Genomic DNA, 23323 nt, shown 5'->3' on the forward strand with positions numbered 1-23323 from the left:
TTTCTTTCCCTGTTACATTCCTGATAATAATGGCACCTGCACTGAAGGATGGTTGGTAAAGATGAAATAAAATAAAGCATTTAGTTTAATACCTGACTGTGATATTATGACCTATAGAAATATGTATTTGCTCATTCAGATGACCAAAGAATTCAACAACAACAACAACAACAACAAGACAGGGTTTAGAGAGCCTCCAGGTTGAACCCATGGAGATTAGGGAGAATGGTGTACCTGGAAAGGGCATGGAGGCTCTACTCCCCTTCCCTCAAAACTAAGCCTACACAGTCCTTCCACCTGGCTGTTTCTGGGTTGTTTCCTTTTATACTAAATCGATAATCCTGTAAGTAAATGGGTTTCCTGAGTTTGGTGACGCATTCTAGAAAAATAATTGAACTCAAACAGAGGGTTTAGGGAGCCATCTGCTTTAGAGCTGGCTGGTCAGAAATACAGGTAACAACCTAGACGGTGACTGGCATCTGGTGTAGGGGTTGGCAGTGGGGGTGGCGGTCCTTTAGGACTGAACCCTCAACCTATGGAATCCAGTGCTATCCCCAGGTAGACAGGCATCAGAATGGAGTTGACTGGTATTTGAGAGAATTGCTTGGCCCCCGTGCAAACAGACATGCTGGAATTAGGTGCAGGAACCCAAAAGACTGACACAAAGTAAGTGCATATTGTCAGCTGTTAAGTTTAGAAGATTTCGCAGTCCTCATAATTAATCTTGGTTCTAAGTCTAACATAAAAGACCTTTTAAAAAGAGCCAGACACTGCATTTGAAAATATCACTTTCAGATTTTTTCCCCCATCACTCCAGGTAATATTGCATGAATATTTAAATATTAAGAGCACAGCTCTAGATTCAAACTGCTTAGCTATCCAGCCTGGTTCTGCCATGCGTCATCTTACGACCTGACCTTATGACTCAAACATTCCATGCCTCAGTGTCTGCATCTTTCAAATGGGAAAACAACTAAATTGACCTCATAGGAGAACTAAACAAGCTAAGAGCTTTAGAAGAGTGTCAGGCACACTGAAAGAACACACACGAAAGTGGTATATTGTTATTATAATTATTAAGAGTCGGGTAGATATTATTATCATTCTTGTGAAAGCATAGAAGTCTCCTCTCTTGGGTTTATTTTATCTAAGAAGATTGAATTGACATAAGTGAACACATAATTCCCCATCCAATTATGCAGAGATAGTGGCTTATAGAAAGAGATATACAGTAATTAGTTTAAGGAAAAAGATATACAACAAAACCTTGACTATCCAAACCACAGGACTCTCCCTCCACCCAAATTATTCTGTCGGCCAAATTTCTAGAGCTACTGTTATCACCCTCCCTTTTTTATTGTTTTGAAATATTTAACCTTTAACCATCCTTTCAAACTTTTAAATAATCAGAATGCTGCTAACATTGACCCCAAGAATCCAAGCGGGGCTTGCTTTATTTTACCTGTGATCTAGTTTTTCATGAGGGCCTTTAGTCTTTCATTAAAACCAAGGATTCAAAGAAATGGGCATTACCCTCTTAGTTATCACTTATGAAGCCTTTACTGCCTATCACTACTTGCTCATGCTACGTCTGGATTTGAGACCAGGCATTTAAATGGACTGTGGAAGCACATTAAAACATTTTAACCAGAGTGATAGCCTTTTGTCTAGAGCCACCAAGGCAAGGCCAAACAGGGGAAACTAGTTTCTCTATCTAGTCATCGGCCCTCATCTGGAGAGAAGGATCTGCCCAAGTCCATGTCCCTAAAGATGTGGCCACACCTGTGCACTTGACCTCAAGTCTTGCCTGCTCTTCAGAAAGAGGTCTCTGTGTGGCAATTTCAAATTCGAAAAAGTACCCATTCCACTTGGGTGTTTGAGGTAATTACTTCTTCTTCCTTCTTTGAGTCTCTGCAGACAGCCTGGCCCCGCCTCTGTCCTCTCCCTTCCCTTCCAGGACAGACAGCATCAAATGACGAAGGGCCAACACAAATAAATGTGAAGTAAAACACCCAACACTGGGGGCGCCTGGGTGGCACAGCGGTTAAGCGTCTGCCTTCGGCTCAGGGCGTGATCCCAGAGTTCTGGGTTCGAGCCCCACATCAGGCTCCTCCGCTATGAGCCTGCTTCTTCCTCTCCCACTCCTCCTGCTTGTGTTCCCTCTCTCGCTGGCTGTCTCTATCTCTGTTAAATAAATAAATAAAATCTTTAAAAAAAAAAAAAAAAAAAAAAAAAAAACCACCCAACACTGGTTCGGCGTAACGCTGTGCTCTATCGACCTGTTCTACTGCCTAGCAACTGAGGTGGCTCAGCCCAACTTCATTCTCATTTTAATGTGCCACACAGAAAAAGAGACTAAATATATACCCCCAGTTCTGAAGCATATAATCTGTAAACTACAGGAACAGGCGGATCATTTCCATTAGTTTCTTATGTAGCAAAAACCACAATTTGCACCCAAAGCGTGTAATTATATTCAAATTCTGAAAGACTGTCTCAGAAAGAATTGAAATTCATAGTTTGGGGGAAAGTCACTCAAGAGTACACACAGTTATATTCTAATGTGGGGGGGTGACAGAAATATTTCAAAACAATAAAAAAGGGAGGGTGATAACAGTAGCTCAGAAAATATGGCTTGATGGTTTCTAGGAGTTTTCTGCTCACAGAGCCACTCCATAGCTGGTAAGCAAGAGGTGGGGACTGGGTCAGGGGACATGTCTTTGAACAATAACTCAGTTGTGGTTTCCAGATGGGAAACAGACAGGTGAGTACGTAGGCCATCTCCCTCTGCTTTCTGGGGAGGGAGACCCAACTGGGCCAGGCAATGTCTCCCTACACAGGAACCTGCATCTGAGTCCTTTCCCACACTGGAGTCTCCCTACAGAGGAAGCTTTCTAGACACCCCAAGAACGCCTGCCTCTTAGCACAAAGCCAGGCACCTACTAGAAAAATGCACATGGAAAATGAATTTTTATGGAAGCCCAGAGAAATCCTTTGCTGGCAGAATCCAATCCTGGAGGACTTAATCTGGTGAAAAGAAAGATCAGTCTATAGAAAGAGAGATGGGACACAAGGTTGCAATTTGAGAAAGGGTCTTGAAGGCCCTTCAGCAGAGGAGTGAAAAAAGGATGGTGGAGTTGGAGTTATATTGCCCAATTCCCCACTGGCTCTGATACTGACTTGATGCCTATAGCCAAGGCCTCACTTTGCCCATCTGGAATATAAGAGGGTCAGACAATCCCTAAGCGCTCTTGTAGCCCTGAGGCTTTATAAACCTGCTGGTGTGCTTCTGAGAAATACATGACTTCCCCTGCCCTTCACCTCTTCTAGAAACACCTATCCCTACTCTCCTAATAAAGAAGAACCAATCATGTGGCACCTCACTCGGTCCTTCACTCATTCACTCAAAAAACATGTATCAGTGTGGATGTTTCATCTGCCTGCTCCTTCTAATTAGTATCTCCTTGGGTCAGAATGGGTTCAGGCAGACTGATAAACATTCAAATACTTACTATGAACTGGACACTCTTATAGATGCTTTGCAAAGGTGTGCCAACTACATTAATCAGAACATCTCATTAATCTGTACACTCTATTCCTGACGAAAGAGCTTGCTGTGTTTGCTTCCTGTTTCTTGAGATAAGGGACTGGGTGGTATAGCAGAAAGGCCAAGAACTTTGTGCACAGAACTGAGTTAGAACCCCAGCTCCACCACCATAGTACTTTGGTCGAGGTACATAAGCTCTCTGAGTCTCGTTGCTTTTATGTAGGACATGGTGGTAACCTTATGAATATCAAAGGCTTGTGGGGATTAAACGGAATCGTATATGTAAGTACTGGAGGAGAGCGTGGCACACAGTAGGGGTGTGCAATGTGAAGGTGTATGATCCATGCAAGTCTCTCAAAACTCTAAGAGAAGTAGACATAAACCACTGGCTCTTTATACACTCCGTTGCTATGCTGTCCTCTGCTCTGATACAGTTAAACACAGCAGAGCATTTTAAACATAACACAGAATTCCTTTCTAGTGCTGATAAGATGTATTTAAATGAAAGCTGCATTCTTCCTGTCTCGACATGACGCTGTGGTGAATTTGGATGGTGGGCTTTCTAACATCACAGTGTGCCACTCTTGCACATGATTCTGCTTCTGTCGGGGATCGGGGGGAAGAGAAAACCTGGTTGTGGCCTTGGCATGGGTTATCAGTCAAGAGAACAAACCTATAAAATACCAGCGGACCTGGGGAACACAGACCCACATAAGATACATAGTGGTGTGTTTAAAGGCGTACGAATTGGAGAAGCATGCAGTCCTTGTGCCAAGAGCCATTTGGAGAGATCATCTCACTCAACCCCCTCATTGTACAAATGAGGAAGAAATGAAAAAGCCAATTTTTCCCCAATGGCAGTGTTAAGGCCCATACACACGCTACATGGCATGCAGAAAACTACAGGTAAAAGAAAGATAGGTTAGTAGATGAGTATGTTCCATCGTGTGCTTAAATGTTAAAAGACTAATACGATTTAGAAACATAATATCACATCCAAAGTCCCAGAGTTTGTCAGGGAGAAAACTAGGAGTGACATCCATGGCCCAGCGTAAGGTTCTCTCCAGAAGAATTCTGGTTTAAATTTGGGCTCCACGAACTCAACTTTAAGTGTTCCAGAACCTCCCATGCTCCCACCTCCTCTCTAACTTTGAGTCCTGGTGAGTAGAAGCACCAGAAGGGACTTGAAAAGAAATCCTCTATTTCCAGATCTAAAAATAGTAGTCCTAAAAAGACCTGTCTTTTTCCTAGTATAAACCAGATTAAAAATTCAACTTTTCAATGGATGCTGAGCATCGTATAGGAATGTTTAAATTCAGCAGACGTCTTCTAGAAACATGATCCAATTATGTATTTCCAAAATGATCTCAGAATATTTCTTAGGGGCCTCTTCCCTCTTATTTCACTAGATCTCTCAGCTTCTAAACAGTTGCCAGGCTAACTTTTCGCCTGGCATGGTTTTTTAACATGTTATCAAAAAGCACAAGCTGGCCACACATGCTATTTTCTTTTAGTGCCATAAACAAGGAAATACATATTAAAGTTGTCTCCCCTTGGAGGCAAAAAGTGTTGCCGCGGATAAGAAAATGAGGAGACGCAGTAGATCCATGCTCTTTAACCTCAAACTACCAACCAGTAGCCAGTCAACACTGAAGCTCGATTTTGTACCAGGAACTGAAAGAGCACTGTCATTAAAATAGCTCTCATAGATATTTAACCCGTACGCAATTGCCTGCAATGTACAAAGCACAACTTGTTTAATGTCTTCACAATTCCGTGACATCTCTGTGGTATTACTATTGCTATTATCAGTTTAGAAATGGAAAAACTGAGTCAAAGTCAAGCCTCATGACTTATCCAAGATCACAAAGTTCCCAAGTTAGGAAAAAAGACTGAGAACTAGTTCTTCCAATCCTAAATCTTGTGGTTGATCGTTCTGGAGCCCGCCGACCACCACACTGCCCATCCCCATTATCATTCGCCTGTCGTCCTCATTAGCATGTATTCTCTCAACAGTCATTTTTCGAAAGTATCTGAATACAGAAACAAAAATAAAAATAAAGAAAAACACTCAAAAAATGCATTCCCCCAAGAGCTGAATACATTGCTCGGGATTTAGAGCAGCTAAATCGCTGGATTATTGTCATACCTTCTCTCACCCAAGCCTCATGACACATCACGATGTAGACAGATTACTTCCCACTTATATTGTAAGATGAACTTTTACAAAATAAAAACCCAACAGAAAAATAATGAAATTGATACTTTGTTAAAAGGACGTATTTTTTCAGCTGCCAAAAAGGTGGGCGTTTATACTGATTTCACCTGGTTTTTTGTTTGTCTGTTTGTTTTCCTGAAAGGTGAGATGTGAAGGGAGTTGGTGGTGTGTGGGCAACCTCGGTTTACAAAGGAAGTCACTACGTGGGCAGGAGGGTCTGGCCTGGAATGGAAGCAGGGCAAAGGAGAGAGTCTTGGAGTGCGGACACTGGAGTCTGTCTGCGGAGCACATGGGTATAGTCAAACGGAACCACGTATAGACCGATAGGAAAGCAAACACATGGTTGAACTGAACCTACTGGTATTGTTTTCTCCAAATAAACAGACTTTCTCCTCTCGAGGCACCATCTCATCAGTTTTGTGAATGATTACCACAGTCACTGAAGGGTTATATCTCCACTGTGAAAGTCTGAGTTTAGCAGAGATTCACTGAATGGTGCCTCTTTCCTTCTTTCCCAATGACTGTGTCCTAGAAGAAGAGGAGGAGTTTTATAGGCTGAATCGTGTCCTCCCAAAACTCGTACGCTGAAGCCCTAAACCCCAGTACTTTAGGATGTGACTGGATTTTGAGACAGTACCTTTAAAAAGGTGATTAAGTCAAAATGAGACATTTAGGTGAGCCTTAATCCAGTCTGACCAGTGTCCTCACAGAAGAGGATATTTGGACACACAAGGAAACATCAGGGACACATGAACACAGAGCAAAGAGCATGTGAAGACAATGAGAAGGGGGCCACCTACTAGCTAAGGAGTGAGGCGTCAGAAGAAACCAGATCTGCCAACAACATGACCTTGGACTTCTAGCCTCCAGAGCTGTGTAAAAATAAATTTCTGTTGTTTAAGCCACCCCGTCTGTGATTTTTTTTTCTTTAATGGCAGCTCCAACAAACTAATAGATGGAGAAAAGTATGGATAAGTTCAAGGTTTATCTTCAGAGATCTGCCTCCCTCTCAGATCACCCAGGGTCCTAGCGAAGCAAGTCTGAGATCCACAAAATTCATTCACTCAAAGGTAAAACGGAGTACGCTACGCCTTCTAGATCCAAAATCAGATGAAAAAACAATAAAGTTCTTACTATGGAATTCCAGCCATCACCCAGTCTGGTGAAGGTTTTTGTTTGTTTGTTTCATGAAAGCAATTGTTCCAATTATCTCATCTCTTGTCCCTATGATACGGCAGCCCTCATCTCCCCCTGATGCAATGATCCACACTGCAAGTCCTGAAGAAATTTACAGTAGGATATTATCATCTTCCCTTGGTAATCTTTCAAGAACAAGTGAATCTCCAGACCCACCACTTGCCAGCAAATTTGAGAGAAGAAAAACAATGCATCTAGAGGAGAGAAAGAAGGAGAAACCAATTTAATTAATTCATCACCAAGGCCAAAGACATATAAATCTTATAATTTTATCTGTCAACCAACACTATGAATAATTCAGCAAACCGAATCCCAAGAAGGAAAGGAGAGAGAATGTGGTTAGGAAGCAGCTGGCTGAGCAGAAGAAAGTGCTCAACACATCAGAGTAAAACAAGCCTCATGGCTGGAAAAACTTAAGAGGTGGGTCTTTGTGACAATGAATGAGGAGCACAATTTCTTACAAGAAGGACTTGCAGCCCATGCGTCACTAGCGGGACCACGGCCACCACTTTCGCGGAGATGATTCCAATAGAACTTAAGCTGCCTCCCCTAAACACAAACACACACACACACACACACACACACACACACACACACACACCCTAGGTTTTGAGCATGTATTTCCTCTAAATACAGTGTGGTGTGTTCCCTTTTACAACTGAGTTTTATGTCCTCGACGAGTTCCCCCACTTTCCTAAAGAGTCAGGAAGGCCTGCTACTTTACGGAGGATAACATGCAAGGCACACACTAAACCTAGATTCTCAGAAAAGTCCGTTTTCTAAACTATTAACTATGAAAGCATTTTTTAGGCAGATGCTCATTGGAGTTCTTAAAGGTGGGAGAGGAGAAAAAATATACAAAACTCCTTTATGAAACTGCAGGTTGGTAAACAAATGTATTCTCGTATTTATATTTCCCGTACTAACAAACTACCTAGGAGCCTTGATAAGCATGATATTTAAGCATGATGAAAAATACTTGTGGGGATATTCTGAATGACAGAAGAATGTAAATCTGCATTTTATAAAGAATATTTAAATCATATATTAATTAATTTGCTTTGGTATTTGGACCCTCACACCATCCCCCATATTTTTTACTTTAGAGAAGCACTTATCTTTCATAGATGATCAAAATACTTCTGAAATTATCCCTGGCTGAACACCGCGATGTCTTATGTAGATTTCTATCCTCAGCAAGGAGCACACAGCCTGACACATAGTAAATGCTCAATAAATGTTAGCTGACTGACTACTGAGCAGGTGGGAGCATGGCAGAAAACAGGGAGCCTGAGTGAGAGAAGGGACCAACTGAGGGGGAAAACTTACTAGATCTCACTTAAGAAGAGAGAGTTGATTCTGTCCTGAGACACAATCCTAACCAAAGAGTACTCTGGGTGCCTCAGACAGGTGTGGCCTTAGTCTCCCAAACTCATAAAGGAGCGCAGCCTTCTCTAGGCTGCCCTGGGCAGGGTGGTCCGGACAGAGAGGAGAAATGAGCAAGGGAAGCCAGCATAAAACAAACAAACGAACATCTCCAAGTTCAAAGAAAGTTCTTGGACTCAAGGCTCTAGTTTTCATTTTACACCAGAATGAAGGGCATTTACTCCTTTCCAGACAATAGAGACTGCTGCTTTTAACTCTGGAATAAGGTTGGCAGAAAACTATTAGTAACAACATTAGTCTCATGGTGCTGTGCCTCCTACCGCCTCCATCCAAAAGATTTTTTAAAACAGTTGCTGTTAGTGAAGGCTTTGTCTTGGACTGGGAGAAAGCAAGTGTACTCCCAGTAAGAATGAGAGGTGCATTAGCAAAGCTCCGAGGGGTCTTCTGGTGTTTTTAGGACACAAAAGGTCGTAGCTTGGTTGTGGGATTGGAGTCAGAGGTTGGGGCATCTTGCTGATTGCCAGCTTCTCTTGTTTTCAAGCTCAAAAACATTAATTAAATATGCAAGGAGCCTACTTAATATAGATGCATTCACTCTCCAAGCCCCAAATCAATGGGATGGGACTTCAGGACTGAAAGGGGATACTCAAGAGATGATTTCATGAGCTTTCTTATCATAGCCATGCCAGACCCTGGGGTTCGCTGCATGCCACAGCTCTGGTGGGTGAGGGCCTTTTCTGGGGTCTCTAGTCATTTATTTACTTCATTCTCCTTTTCCATCACACTCAATCTTATCAGATGCAGGTTAATGAGAAACCAGACTGGGAACGAGTCAAAAAGATTCAGAAGTTGCTGAGCAACTGATCCTTGGAAGAAATGAAGTCAGTAGAAAAGAGCTGTGTTTAATCTGTGCAAGGCTCAACCCCTCTAGCCCTTTTCGCTGAAAGAGAGAGAGACAGAGAGCAGAGACAGAGATTGACAGATTTAGAAACCCCTGGGAAGTACCGCTCTGCAAATACCATCACTTAACTAGTAGCTGCTTTTAACTGTTTACATCCTGAACAGAAAACATCAAGACTCCGCCAGCCTATAACCTCTAACTAATGCATAATATCCGTCTCCCTGCTGATCATTTACACTAATTAGCGAAATTTAGCTAATTATCGCTGAGCCTTTCCATGTTTAATTATGGCTATTAGTAATCGTCTGTCTGGCTTCTTTCATCTCCCACTCCCCTCTTTTTCCTTCCCACTCTTTACAATCCCACCCCCACCCCGGGTCCCTCTCCCCCTTAGGAGCTAACAGTTTCCATTTCAATGAAACTGCTTTTGCTTTTGGGGTGCTTGTAGTTCTTTCCTCTCCTTTTTTTTTTTTTTAAGAAAGCCTACACCAGACCCAGCAGGAGTCACAGAGAAAACAGCAACCAGATCAAGATCAAGCATTCACTCCTTCCCACCACCCCTCTCCACCAACCTTACAAGCTCTGAGCTGCTTGACAACTCCATCAAATAAAATTTAAAGAGAGAGCCAGAAAGAGCCAGAGTACGTGCTGGCATTTTCTCAATGTGCCTCCACTTAACACTACAGACAGTACAGAGCAGAAGCCCATGGCTAGGAGGCAGTGGGAAGAACTGACATTCCGAATGGGGTCTGCATGCTAGAGGTCTTCAAACTACAAGCTAGCGCAGGGCACCTCTACTGTGGTTCACTTGTGCAGCTCCCTGGAGGGCTGCTCCTGCCCTTGGGCTCTGTGATTCCTACTCTCCTCAGCACCAGAGTAGAGTGCATAGTAAACAAATATTGAAGATCCCTTCTTTGGAACAGTTTACTACAGCAGACTCCCACCTTGGTGGCAGACATCGCCCTTTCAGAGGCAGCCTGCTCGGAGCTGAATAGATTTTTAAGAGCCATAGATCTCTTCCTTCAATAGCTATGCAAGGAGGGTTGTTCGGAGCAAAACACATCATACCTGTATTGTGTGAACAATCCTACCAGTGCTACCTTTAATTGAAATAACATTGGAATAAATGGTGGAATCAAAGTTACTGTAATTTACACTTGGGTAAATTATAAATGGACTTTGTCTTATCTATTTTGTCACTTCCTATGAAGTAGTTAGCAATATTAGATGTGCAGTTTTTGAGACAGCTGGTCTTTCCCTCAGACATGTGGACAAACATAAAGCTGCCCAAATGAACAATACTGGCTACTCTTTATTAATTACATTTTCTGCTTTCTTACACTCAGCAGCTCTCCTCCCTGACCTTAACCACACAGGTCACTTCAAAGCAGCTCCATCAACTTCAGGCTGAGACCTAAGGATCCCTGCTATCTACTTCCCCATGACTAGCTCCAAAACAAGATCTGAAAAAAGGGTGAAAGCAAGGTGAATGGATATTCTCAAAGTGCAATACCTGGGACTTATCTGATAAGTTGCTTGCCGTCATGGTGGGGGGGGGGGGGATGAAGGAGGCCGAAGGTTGCAAAGGGAAAAATGTGGTGTTTGTAAAGCAATGAATAAGAAAGCTAAGGAGAGGAGAAACCATTAGAGAAATTGAGGGGCTGGGGCAGAAAACACTAGCCTTTAAGGGGAAATTGAACATTTTCTTCTCTCATGCACATGCGATGCTTTTTATCATTTTAAATTCAATTTTTTATTTTCTTCCCACCCTTGACATTACCTGAAAGGCGAGTGGGTTAAGGAATCACTATGCCCCATTAAAAGGATAAAGAGCAGAGAGACCCACCGTGCCCTCCTCGAAGGGAAACAGGGGAGCGATAGATAGAAATAGGCACTGAGTGATGCTTGCTGCCATGGAAATGGTGCTCGTGCTGAGAGTGAGACCCCGGCGAGGAAGAGGAGGAGGAGGAAGAAGCTACATTAGAGGAACTCCACACAGAGCTGACGATACATCCCCAGAAGAGGGACCAGATCCCAAGCGTCCAGGCCGGCCGGCGAGGAGGGCTCCGTCTTGCGTGGATTCTCAGGTGCATGGTCAACGCACTGGACCACTACAGATGGGCAGTTTGAATTCCAGCCAGTGAGGAATAATGAAGTTCATGATGCCCAAGGGCCCATCATAGCAGCAGGAATACTTGCCCGTATTTTGGAAAGAGGGAGGAAATAAGCACTTTCAAGACAGATGATGAATCAGTTAAAAAAAAAAAAAAAAAAGAAAGAAAAAAGAAAGAAAAAAAGAAAAAAAAAAAGATAGAAGGCTTTTAAAAGCTGCTCTTTCCCGGGGCTGAAATTTAGAAAGCCAAAGTCCACCCAGGTATAGCAACCCTCCTAGGGAGCCCCGGAATGCCACACATGTCAGGGGAGGCCCGGCGCGGCTTCCTCCTGATCTCCAGGCGGCTCAACTGCACACTCCGGGAAGCCACACAGAGGAAAGGTGGAAACGAAGGAAGAGGGGGGAGGCAGCAGGAGACCCAAGAAGGTTCAGGTTAGTTTATCCCAACATCCAGGCAGTTTGAACATTTTTTTTTTCTTTTTCCACTTCCATGCGATGCACTGCAGAACTGCCAGGCAAAAGGGGGCTGCAGGTGGGAGAGTTCTTCGCGTGTTCCCGAAGTCTCGGTGGAAGGGCGCGGAGGCTGTTAACCCTGAGCGTTCTGGAAGAGCGCCACGGAGCAACCGCTTGCGTCCTGGGTTTCCAACTGGATGAAAAGCGGTAGCAGCAGTAGCAGCAGCAGCAGCAGCAGCCGGAGGAAGAGAACAAGAAGGACCGGAGGGAAAGAGGCAAGGAGGGGGAAGCCAACGCGGAGCAGCCACCCAAACCAACGTGGCCCTGGGTGGAGAGAGGTGGGTGGGCGAGCGGGGAGGACGCAAGAGGAGGTGCCCGGCAGGCGGCAGAAGTGGCGGAGAGGCGGGCGGGCGCCTGCAAAGTGCGCGGAACTGGGAGGCACAGGTGAAGTGAAGCGAGGAGTTGGGGAGCCAAATTCACAAATGGGCAAGTCATATGCAAATAGCGCACTCCCGAGAGCAAATCAGTGCAGCGCGAGCGCTCGGCCGAGGGACTGGCTGGCTCGGGAGGGAGGAGGGGCCCGAGCGACCCGGAATCCCGGCCCTCCCCATTCAAGTACACGCTCGCTCGTCTGCACCCGCGCGAGCCTCCCGCGCACACCGCTGCCCTCCCCGCGCTCCGCTCCCTCCCAGAAGAGTGAGCGTGTGTGTGCGCACGGATGAGTGAGGCCGACAGACCTACGGACGGACGCTGCGCCTCTCTCTTTTTAAATCACCCTTTCCCTTCTCCTCTCTCAGGCGCATTAAGCCAAATTCGGATGATTAAGGCACCTTTTACAATTTGGGAAGAAAAATGCAGGCTATGGCTAAGGCTGAAGTAGCCCCAGATAGAAATAAAAATAAACCCCTTGAGTCAGCAAGAGCGCTGGAGCGGCTGCACGCCGTGGTGCCGCCCGCACGCTCCCCCTGGCCAGGCGGTCAGCACTGTGCGGGCCACTCTCCCCGGACCCCACCCGCAGAGGGAGAGGCGGGAATCTGCGTCCTGTCTCTTGACAGTGAACGGAAGAGATGGTCTGGGGACCCCGGAGGGTGAGGGATTTGGTGGCTGGAGGCCCTTCAAGAAGGTAGCTTCCACTCCCCTGGTGGACAGGACGCTCTTGGAAATTCAGGTCCCAGAGGTTAGCACCTGCGCCAGCTGTCCTGGTCAAAGAACTTCAGAAGCGGCGAGGGCTGCTTCTGTGGGCGGAAGACGAGTGGCTGGCTCGCCTTTGACTGGCCTGGGAGGCGCTGCCCCCGTGGCTGAAGCCTCCGGGCCTCCAGGGCGCTGGGCACCAGAGAGCGCTGCTTTTACATCCAGGCTGAACCTGCAGGGGAGAGCGGGAGTGACAGGAAGAGGGTTGGCGCGCCTGTCCTGGTCATCTGTGCCTCCAGGAGGAAGCTGACCCAGGGCTCTGCCAGAGAACAGTGACATTCTGGAGGATGCGGCCTCCACCCCCGCCTACCCGTTCCCCCGCACTCCGCATGATGAGAGCTGGAGGCATAAACCCAAAGGGCAGCCCTCCTAAACCTGGGGGAGTGGGGCAGGGGGATCTTGTTAGCTTTGATTTCCTCCTTCATATTCACCTTGGTTAAAAAAGCACGTTACATTTGGGGGGAAGTAGAGGGAATAGTACTTGATGGTTAAATCATATATATACTATATGATACTTGCTGGCTAAATCATACATCTATATGTCATATATAATCACATATATATGTATATATATCATAGATATATAATCATATGTATGTTAAAATGTATCTGTCTATATATTGTATCTACCTGTCTCTATGTCTCTCTATATATAATATTTAGGTGGCGTCAGTCTTTTAATAAAGAGCTTACAGCACCTATTATACACCCGACCTCAATGAACATTTCAAACTCACTGAGAAAAAACAAACAAACAAACAAACAAACAAACAGCGATTAGACAGTCCTATTCATCCTTGGGATGCCCTGAGGAGATGATGAGGAATCAGCATTTCTAGCAGATAAACATAACAAACTTATGGATGGTTTGTCTTCAAGGTCAAATATCAAGTCCATTTTAAGCATTTATGGCTGTGATTTGGTATTCTGAAATCAGTATTTTAAAGGTCCACACTGCCTCATGGTAAATGGTGCACAGTCATCCCAACTGGTCTGGTTCTCAGCTGTAAGGGTGATCTGGGATCCACAAGCCTCCAAAGGACATGGCCTTCTTTCAAGGTCTTTCATGCCCTTGCGTAGTGGCCTTAAACTAGCAACACGTACCCAGGAGCACCACAGCAAGCAAGGGGGGTGGTTTATGGAGACTCAATTTAAACCCGTTTCCTCCTCTATAAAATGTGGATAACGCCGTCCCTCACGAGGTTCTTAGCAACGTTAAATGAGATAATGCATATACAACATCTGGCTTACCACTTGAAAAAAGGGTAGCCACACTCTCTGTTCAGTAGAAAAATTAGCTAAAACTCCAAGAAGGTTAAGTATGGTGTGGTTAGGGCCATATGTTATTGGTAGAAAGTTAGAAAGAAACAAACAAAAATACCTTCCTGCCCTAAGCACCTTCCCTAAAGTAGATGATAATTCCCTATCAATCCAACTTCTCCTTAATTTAGTCTCCCAGATGGATTTTCACTGCCCTTTGGATTTATTCTGTGTCATGGCCTTCAGTGGACCTAGATGACCTGACCCAGTTCTACGGCTCCACCTTCTGCCAGGGGACCCCTCACTTACTACTCTCCAGTCTCCCAGACCCTCCTTCCGCTCTTTGTGTCAAGTTCTTTCCCAACCAGAAACCTCTACACTTGCTGTCCCCTCTTGTAAGCAAGACTTTTTCCCAAGATTTTTATGTGACTAGCTCATTTCATGTCTCCTCCCCAGAGGCCCTCTCTGGCCTTCATCTAAACTTAGCCACCACCACCCCCGAAAGGCGTTTATCCCATTACCTTGTTCCATTTCCTTCAGGGTACTATCTGCTTCCTGAAATAATTTTATCTGGTTTTTTTTTTTTTTTTTTTGTATTCTAGCTCCTTAAGTTCCCTGAAAGCTGAGCCTTTGTCTTATTCTCTCTACAGCCTCAGTGTGTGGAGGAGTGGGTAGCACATAGTAGGAGCTCAGTAAGTATTTGCTGAATGAATCAATCCAGTGAATCAGTTGCCAGTCTCATAGTCCCATGTTCTTAAAACCATTAGTTTCACTGACCCATTTATCTGGCTTCGGTGACATCGATCCCCAGGGACATGTATTTCCAGAGTCGATGAGTTGACCAACCCATCCACTTAATATTTTTCTTCTTTTCTAAATTGGCACTGAGTGTTGGAAATTCTGTTTTTGACTTCGTCCCGAGGAAGCATGGGAAGCTTAGATGGACCTTTCAATTAATTCTCTGCTAGGCAACAAAGTGAAAATAAATCCTTAATGCTGTACAAAATCTGGAAATGCTGCTGGTGTGTCACAGCTGGAACTATTCATTTTACTTGTCATACTTATAATTTATTTATTTACTTTTTGCAAAATGTCAAAAGAAGTAGCCACGGATTCTGATAAGGCTGATTCCATTTGGGGACCCAGTTGAATACTGAGAAGACATTATCAGAGGATAAATTCAAGACTGGTTTACTTCTCTTCTACCACTCCAAAGAGATAACCCACAATTATCCTGATAAAAATGCATGTTGTTCTCCAATTTAACACACTGTTGAGTTTTGTTTTGTTTTGTTTTCATTTGTCTTCTATCCCTCCTATTTCTCTAGTCCACATATTTCTCTGAAACTTCTTTTCTAATTCTCATTCTTCTCAGGCCTGTCAGTTTGCATTAGGCTGACATATGAAATATATGAAACATATGTATTATTTTTTAAGATTTTTAGCTCCACTGGTACCTTCTAAACACTGCCTGCAGCTAGAGCCCAGCTGAAGGGTTTGTCAACACCGGTGCTACCATCGAAAGCTCCCCTCTCTCCTCCTCAACTGTCTTCTCTAGCGCACTCCTTGAGTGGGAGCACACCGCCCAAGACGAAGATGAGCACCCGAGAAGATACCAAAGAACAGACACGGATTTAAAAACCTTATGCTCACCATTGATTTAAAGTCAAAAAAATACAAATAATTTCACAGGAACAACCACACTTAGCTCCACTTGGACAGACCCCCACAACACGCTAAACAGACTTTTGGGAACCTAAGGTTTCTAAGTGGAATGTTAAAACTATTAACCAAACCAACCAACCAAACAACAACAAATCAGCCTGTAGCTGGATTTGCTTGCTTAAGAGCTGGGCTTCTCTATTCCTTCAGACTTTAGGATGGGCCATTCTAGGTTTCCTCTGCCTGTTCCAATCTCTGTGCTTCTTCCCACACTCCAGGAGGGGGTCCCAAAACAAGGTGTGAGAGTCCTTACCCAGCTGACCCTCTTTGTCGTGCTTTGTTCTGTACCTCAGCTATAAAGTAGTCTGGGGAGTCTTTTGGCTTCTAAAATAGGCCTTGTGATAGCATTTCATGGTGCCAGGAACCCTAAGTGAAGTTGCCCTGTTGGTCTCGCAATGCGTTTTGTGTGCGCGTGTCCGTTGTCACTTGTACAGACTCTGACTTTCCACTTCACTGCCAGCAGGAGACACCTGTCAAGTTGTTTGTCGCGGGCACATCTAATATGACTGCAGAGACACAGAGTACAGAGCAGTCTGTTTCTGCGTGAGCCCTAAACCCTTAGGCGAGGGCCCTCTTTTTCTAAATATGAAGAACAGAAATCCTTAAGTTCTCGCGGTTCACGAAAGGTAAGTTTAGGAGGAGGAAAGATAAAACAAAACAAAACCAAAAACAAACAACAACCGAACTCTCATAATGTGAAATGAAATAACATTTCGAAAAATACAGGTGGCCCCTAACACGGCTAACCGTTAAACTTTGCTTTATTAGATGTCAGATTTACTTATAGCCACGGAATTCATCCCTCTGCTCATTTAAGAAAGTGATTCCGACAAAAAAAAAAAAAAAAGCAGATTTTGATTATATTTTCCACTTAGGGGTATAAAGGAAAAGCATTATTCTTCTAAGCATCACTTCTAAATGTATTTGATTTAAAAAAAAAAAAGACAATGGCATCCTTGCATAAGTTGAGGTTACAGAATGTATATATTACTTCTCTTCCATTAACTTAGCATTCTTATCAACGTCCATACTTATTCTCTTGTCCTCCTTGTGGCTGAAATGGGGATATCAGGAGTTTGGATGTTAAAAAATTTCCTTAGGAAATTTTCCAAATTTCTTCAGTTTGATCAATAGCGCTGGGATACCTACTTCGTTAGAATTTCACACATTTCTTCAAGGATAAGAAAAATATGAAATGCTCCTGGAAACCTTAGCCATCTTCCTTTGAAGTCCAAGTGAAACTATTTTATCATGGAAGGAAATTTTCCTTAGTCTCAAGGACAGAATTCAATTAGTTACTTGTAAGGATTTGGGCATTTAAACCCCTGTTAGTCTTCACTAAGCTTACATTGGATATCAGAGATCTAAATTTCACATCCTCAGCATCATGTAAATCTTTATCCAGTTTTAAGGACTCATAGAAAATGAATCATTATTATACAATAACAGAATTAATAATATCATTTGTATGTTTATAAGATAATTACCAGATTAAAGATTTAGAGGGCACTTAGAGAGTGCATACAGATTTAGATCCAGGGCTCTGGTACTCAAGACTTCCTAGGTTCAAATCCTGATTCTTCTTTTTTAGCAGCTTGTGAAAATGTTGACAAGATCTTAGCCTCTTTGTATCTCAGCTTTTTCATCTCTAAACTAGGACTAATCATACTATCTATTTAAAAGGTTTGCTGTGAGAATTCAGAAATTAATATATGTAAAGTGTGTATAAACAGTGCCTGGCACATAAATCAATAATCAATAAAGGTGGGGAAAAATCTTCTTCTCCAAATGACTCCTTTCTTTAAAGTTATCCCTGCAGAGTTTTCTCTTCTTTTTGATGCAAATCTGAAAAGGAATGAATAAACAAAAAGGTCCCCTGAAATTCCAAAATGTAGAATGGAAAGTCCCTCCCATGTGTTGCCTGACTCATTGGATTCTCTTTGTCCATATTTCACAGAATGAGGAGCAGCTTAGTCATGCCTTTTCTCACAAATATCCTTCGAGCCAACTCCAAACAATACAGCTCACCATGGTCCCAGAGCCAGATAATAAGAGTGTCTGAGACCCAGCACTGTTTGATAAGTAAAAATTTTCCAGTACACGGTGGAACCCACACCATCTCGGTCTGCTTTGGGATGGAAGGTCTCTCGGGCTACTTCTCTTTCCCATTTCTTTATTTTCTTACTTTTTTCCTTTTTAATAAACAATAAATTCTAATTATTTAGCCTTCCCCCTAAAAGACATCCCCTCTAAATCTTTTAATAATTTCCATTGGATTTATTTGGGTATTTTATTATTATTATGTAAATGTTTTATTTCAAGTTATTGTGAATGTGTCTCTAAACTAGGTTCTACTCAGTATAGAAAGAAATAATTACTTGGTGCATCAATTCATCTATTTCATGAACATTAAATTTATGCTAACTATGGGTAAGGCACCAGGTAAAGTCCTGGGGACTCAGAGAAGATTTAAGGCCTTAAGAAGTATATAATTTAGCAGAAAAAAATAAAAAATAAAAAAAAACAAATAAAATGAACCATAAATTCTATCCGTATATACAGTCTCCAAAATACAATGTGATACATGCTAGAGTAAAGGCATAAATGAAGTATACAAAAGAACAGAGAATTGAATTAATCCAATGTAGGGAGAGGAGGTACTATCAGGACTATCAGGAGGGTATAGACAAGATGGCATGTGACCTGAGTGTTGAAGGACTAGAGTTCAAATCCTGTCTACTACTTATTGGCTGTGTGGCCTTGAGGAAGTAATATTTTATATTCACTGAGTATCTTCCCTCTATAGTGTAATTATGAATAATCCCCACCTCACAGGATTGTTTTGCAGGTTAACTAAGAAGATATATCTGAAAAGAACATTGTAAATATTCGGGTTCGTTATTATTATTATGAACCTCAATGATTTCAAATAGGAGAGAGATAGGGATATAAATTACGGAGATTATCAGTGTGAGGTGGAACCATCCATGAGGGTCTTCCTAGAGGAGGCAAATCCTAAGCTTAACTTTCACTTGTCACTTATATTGGTAAAGCCTGAGAATTTCAGAAAGATGTCAACTTTTCTTTTCACTCAAAAAAGAGAACAAAACTTGGGGCGCCTGGGTGGCACAGTGGTTAAGCGTCTGCCTTCGGCTCAGGGCGTGATCCCGGCGTTGTGGGATTGAGCCCCGCATCAGGCTCCTCTGCTATGAGCCTGCTTCTTCCTCTCCCGCTCCCCCTGCTTGTGTTCCCTCTCTCTCTGGCTGTCTCTATCTCTGTCAAATAAATAAATAAAATCTTTAAAAAAAAAAAAAAAGAGAACAAAACAAAACAGTGCTTCATGGGATAAGGAAAGGCAACTAAAGTAAAGGGAAGGAAAGAAAGAGAAACGGAAAGGGAGGCGAGGAAAACAAAGAAGGGGAAAGCAAAGGCAGGGAAGGGGAAGGAAAATGCACACGTTGGAAGCACACATTCTTTCTCTCTAATGACAGGGTTGCCACATTAAGAGATGTCAAATAAACACCACGTAAAAAAAAAAAGTTACATTGTAGCATAGCCAGTTTTCCTTTGTTCAATTTTTTCCATGCAATTACTTCTCAGATGCTAAAATACCCACTGGATCTGATTTATAAGACTGTGGTTAATTCTGGGAAAATCATCGTTCACACATTCATCTCATTCAAGTGTCCATCGCGCTCACAATTTGATGAAGGGCACATCGTCTAAGATAGGGGTACAGACAGCTAAAGCAATTGGCCACTTTCCTCTTGATATTATGTAGTTTTAAGTTTACTGAGAGAAATCTTTGAGGGGAATAAGATGCATGTTCCCTGAACAGAGGGTACAGAGTATTATCTAAACAGCTCCAAAAATATTTACGTGAAGGGCAATAAGGGCATTTCTCAGTGGTATTGAGAATTTAGCATTTTCCAGAACTAACACTGAGGTCAGCGGAATACTGTGATGTAAGTTTATGTCATAGTAGGAGGAAGAGACTGTTCTCGAAATAGATAAAGCAACATTAAGATAATAATATATAGCATTGATGATATCTAGGTCTTCAAATCTACCATTTCCAATCTGGACAGGCAGTATTAGTTGTTCTTTCCTATCTTCTGTTAACATTTGTCACATTCTGTTATTATCAGTTCAGTTCATATTTGGGTTCCCTACATGATTTAGAGAAGAATCATGCAGGGAGCAGGCTCCTAGTCCTAGGCTCAGACAACTTGATTCATGGGGGCAGACAGCTTATGTTCAAGTCTCTGATTCATTCTTTACTGGCTGTGTGACCTTGGGCAAGTTACCTAGCCTCTGAAAATCTATTTTCTCATCAGTAAAAAGGAGATCACAATACTTATCTCCAACTTAGCACAATACCGGACAATATGAGACATTCTGTGGATGCGTGTGGAATAGCATTGAGATGTGTTTAATTACTATATGAGAACATTTTTTTCTGTATACAAAACAAAATACTCCAAAATATGCAAGCGTGTCATTATAAGGAAGAACTTTTCAACATTTGGAGCCATTACAAAATTGGAAGGGATGCTTCGTGAGACAGTGGGCTCTCCAACACAGGAAATGTTCAAATACAAAATGTCTTTTAGGGACACTGAAGTTACTGTTTTGCAGTAAGTGAAAGGATGGAGTATATAACCTATAAGTGTCTTTTCAGATTTATATCTAACACTGATTAAATTTCCGTTTTCAATTTCTCTTTGCCCTTTACTTCAGCATTTACTTAAATATGATGTCCTGGCCTTATTTTGAGGCTCAAACCCAATCCCTGAATATTGCAAAAATTATAGCACACTCCTATTTATTAAAACCTCATACACAGTGGTGAGAAATCTTAAACTTCTGTACAATGAATCTAGTATTATTTCATTAGAACTTCATTTTTCATTTTTGCATGCAGTACAAGTTGTCTCTAGACACATTAACAATTTTATGTTTCTATTTTAAATACCAAAGATTGTTGTTGTTGTTGTTGTTGTTTTCCACTAGCAACACCTACATAGCTGCTGTTCCTGTGATCTAAGAGGTCATTTTTCATTGGTGGAGAAATCATTGCTATGGAGAGAGTACGTTGACTTGCTTGCCCTATTGTCCTTTTACCACCCAGAAGGGAATCCTGGCAGACTGAACTTAAATAAAACTAAACCCCCTCAAATAAAGACATGTATCTTGAAAATCCTGGGACAAAATGCAGAACTACTTGGCCAAGGCATGGCCATTCCTTCTCAGGAGCTGGTATGGACAAGAAAAAGTGAGTTGGGTATTCAGAAGACACCTAAGAAAATTGCAGAAACTGAGATACAGAGAGAGAGAATGACTTGAATAATATCATACACCACTTCAATATCAGAATAAACTGGAAAATTCCTCTAGAATATAACTCTAGAGTCAGGCATGCTTGGCTCTTAAAGCAACATCAACATAAAATAAGATTATAAGAAAAATAATAATCCAGTAAGAAGATAACCCACTATAAGAGAGTTAATAGACACAACAATGAGAGAATAAGGAATCCAAAAATGTAGGCTAATAGAACAATTTTTTAAAAATTCCAAAATAAATATAATTAAAATGATTACTAAAGAAATTATGGAAATCACAGAGGATAAAAAGGTATTGTGATAACTGACAGATATAAGAAAACTAAAATCTTTTAAAAATGTAACACAATGATTTATTTTATTTATTTTTAAATACTTATTTATTTTAGAGCTATTGCGAGAGAGTGAGCACGAGTATGAGTGGGGGGAGGGGCAGAGAGAGAAAATATTCAAGCAGACTCTTCGCTGAGCATGGAGCCTAATGTGGGGCTTGATCTTATGACCCTGAGATCACGACTTTAGCTGAAACCAAGAGTCCAACACTTAACCAGCTGAGCCACCCAGGAGCCGTTTTAGTCAGTGGCTTTATTATATAAATGCAGCCAAAGAAAGAACTAGTGAACTGGAAGACAGAACTGAGGAAACTTTCTAAAATATAACATAGAGATTAAAAGAGATTTAGAAAATATAAAAGGAAGGAAAACAAAGCAAAACAAAAAGGTAGCCCCACCTTGGTTCATTATAGTGACATCAAAGAACACCACAACTCAAATAAAAATCTTAAAATCAACAGATTACTTTTATGTACAGCTCACAAAACAATGAATATAGAAGCTTTTGTAATGGAAAAAAAATATGCCTGTCAATCTAGATTTATTTATTTATTTAGACAAATAATCTAAGAGTGGAGGCAAACCTAAGACATCTTCAGATAAATGAAGTTTGAGAAAGCATACCACTCATAGATTATCACTGGCATAAAGCTAAAGGATATATTTCAGTATGAAGAAAATAATCCCAGAGAAAAGGGGTGGTATTCAAAAGGCAATGGTGAGTAAAAAGAAGTAATGTAATACGGCTAAATCTAAGTAAGCATTATGTCATTGCTATTACTACCACCACCACCAATGGCTTGTTTGTGGTAGCTGTAAAACAAGGATAATAACCAACATTTACTTAATGTATATGAGCTAGGTATTAATTATTGTCCTTATTTGACAATTAGGGAAAGGGAGGCATAAATTCTGACCTGTCCATACTCACACAGCTGGTCAATGTTGAGTCAGGATTTGAACCCAAGTCATCTATCTACTGAATATATGGTCTAAATCACTTTACTATTCTGTTGCTAAATGGTTCATAAGTAATGTGTGCAACTGCTAAGCCATACGTTAAAAGTCTGACACTTGCTTTCTGCTTGCTCTACTTCCTCTTTTGTCCCTTTCTGGAATGTGGATGTGGAGATGAGACAACTTTAGCCATGTGACTGAGAACATTGACATATCTGGGGTTTTGGTTTTGGTTTTGGTTAACATTTACCTGGTACGTTAATTAAAACATTGATTTGGCTGTTTTAGGTTTTAGAGAGAAGGTTCCTTTCTCTTGGTTTTGGTTAAGATTTGCCTGGTACGTTAATTAAAACATTGATTTGGCTGTTTTAGGTTTTAGAGAGAAGGTTCCTTTCTCTCACACAGAAAAGCCTAAACTGGTAGATGGTCCAAGGCAGCATGGCTGAGAAACAAGAGAAAAGCAATTTGGGGCTATGGATGACCTAGAGAAGCATAACTACCATGTTCTCAAATCAATATTCTAACTAATACACTTGACGAATATTAACCAAGAAATAACAGATTTGTAAACATTATTGTCAGACAAAATAGACTATCACCAAAAGCATCATCATATCCTAAAAAAAAATAAAATAAAATAAATAACCCAAGAGATACAACAGTCCTAAATCTGTATGCACCTAATAACATAGTCTTAAAAT

The 23323-nt window shown here is 42.0% G+C and overlaps 1 protein-coding gene across 13 annotated transcripts in view; it reads right to left on the bottom strand.

Annotated features, from left to right (window-relative positions):
• NRXN3 (neurexin 3) overlaps positions 1–23323 on the bottom strand; it is a 1447337-nt gene that overhangs the window by 497579 nt on the left and 926435 nt on the right. For 8 of the 13 annotated variants that reach the window (XM_040641601.1, XM_008699159.2, XM_008699139.2 and 5 more), the window contains exon 1: positions 11096–12038. The exons of the other annotated variants lie outside the window; for them this stretch is intronic. In XM_040641601.1, coding sequence (XP_040497535.1) covers positions 11096–11342 — 247 coding nt within the window. In that variant the 5' untranslated portion in view covers positions 11343–12038. Of the gene's footprint in view, positions 1–11095; positions 12039–23323 lie in introns of those variants that run through there. 13 annotated transcript variants of the gene reach the window in all.

Source organism: Ursus maritimus, unplaced genomic scaffold (assembly GCF_017311325.1).
Source record: "Ursus maritimus isolate PB19 unplaced genomic scaffold, ASM1731132v1 scaffold_25, whole genome shotgun sequence".
NCBI lineage: Eukaryota > Metazoa > Chordata > Mammalia > Carnivora > Ursidae > Ursus > Ursus maritimus.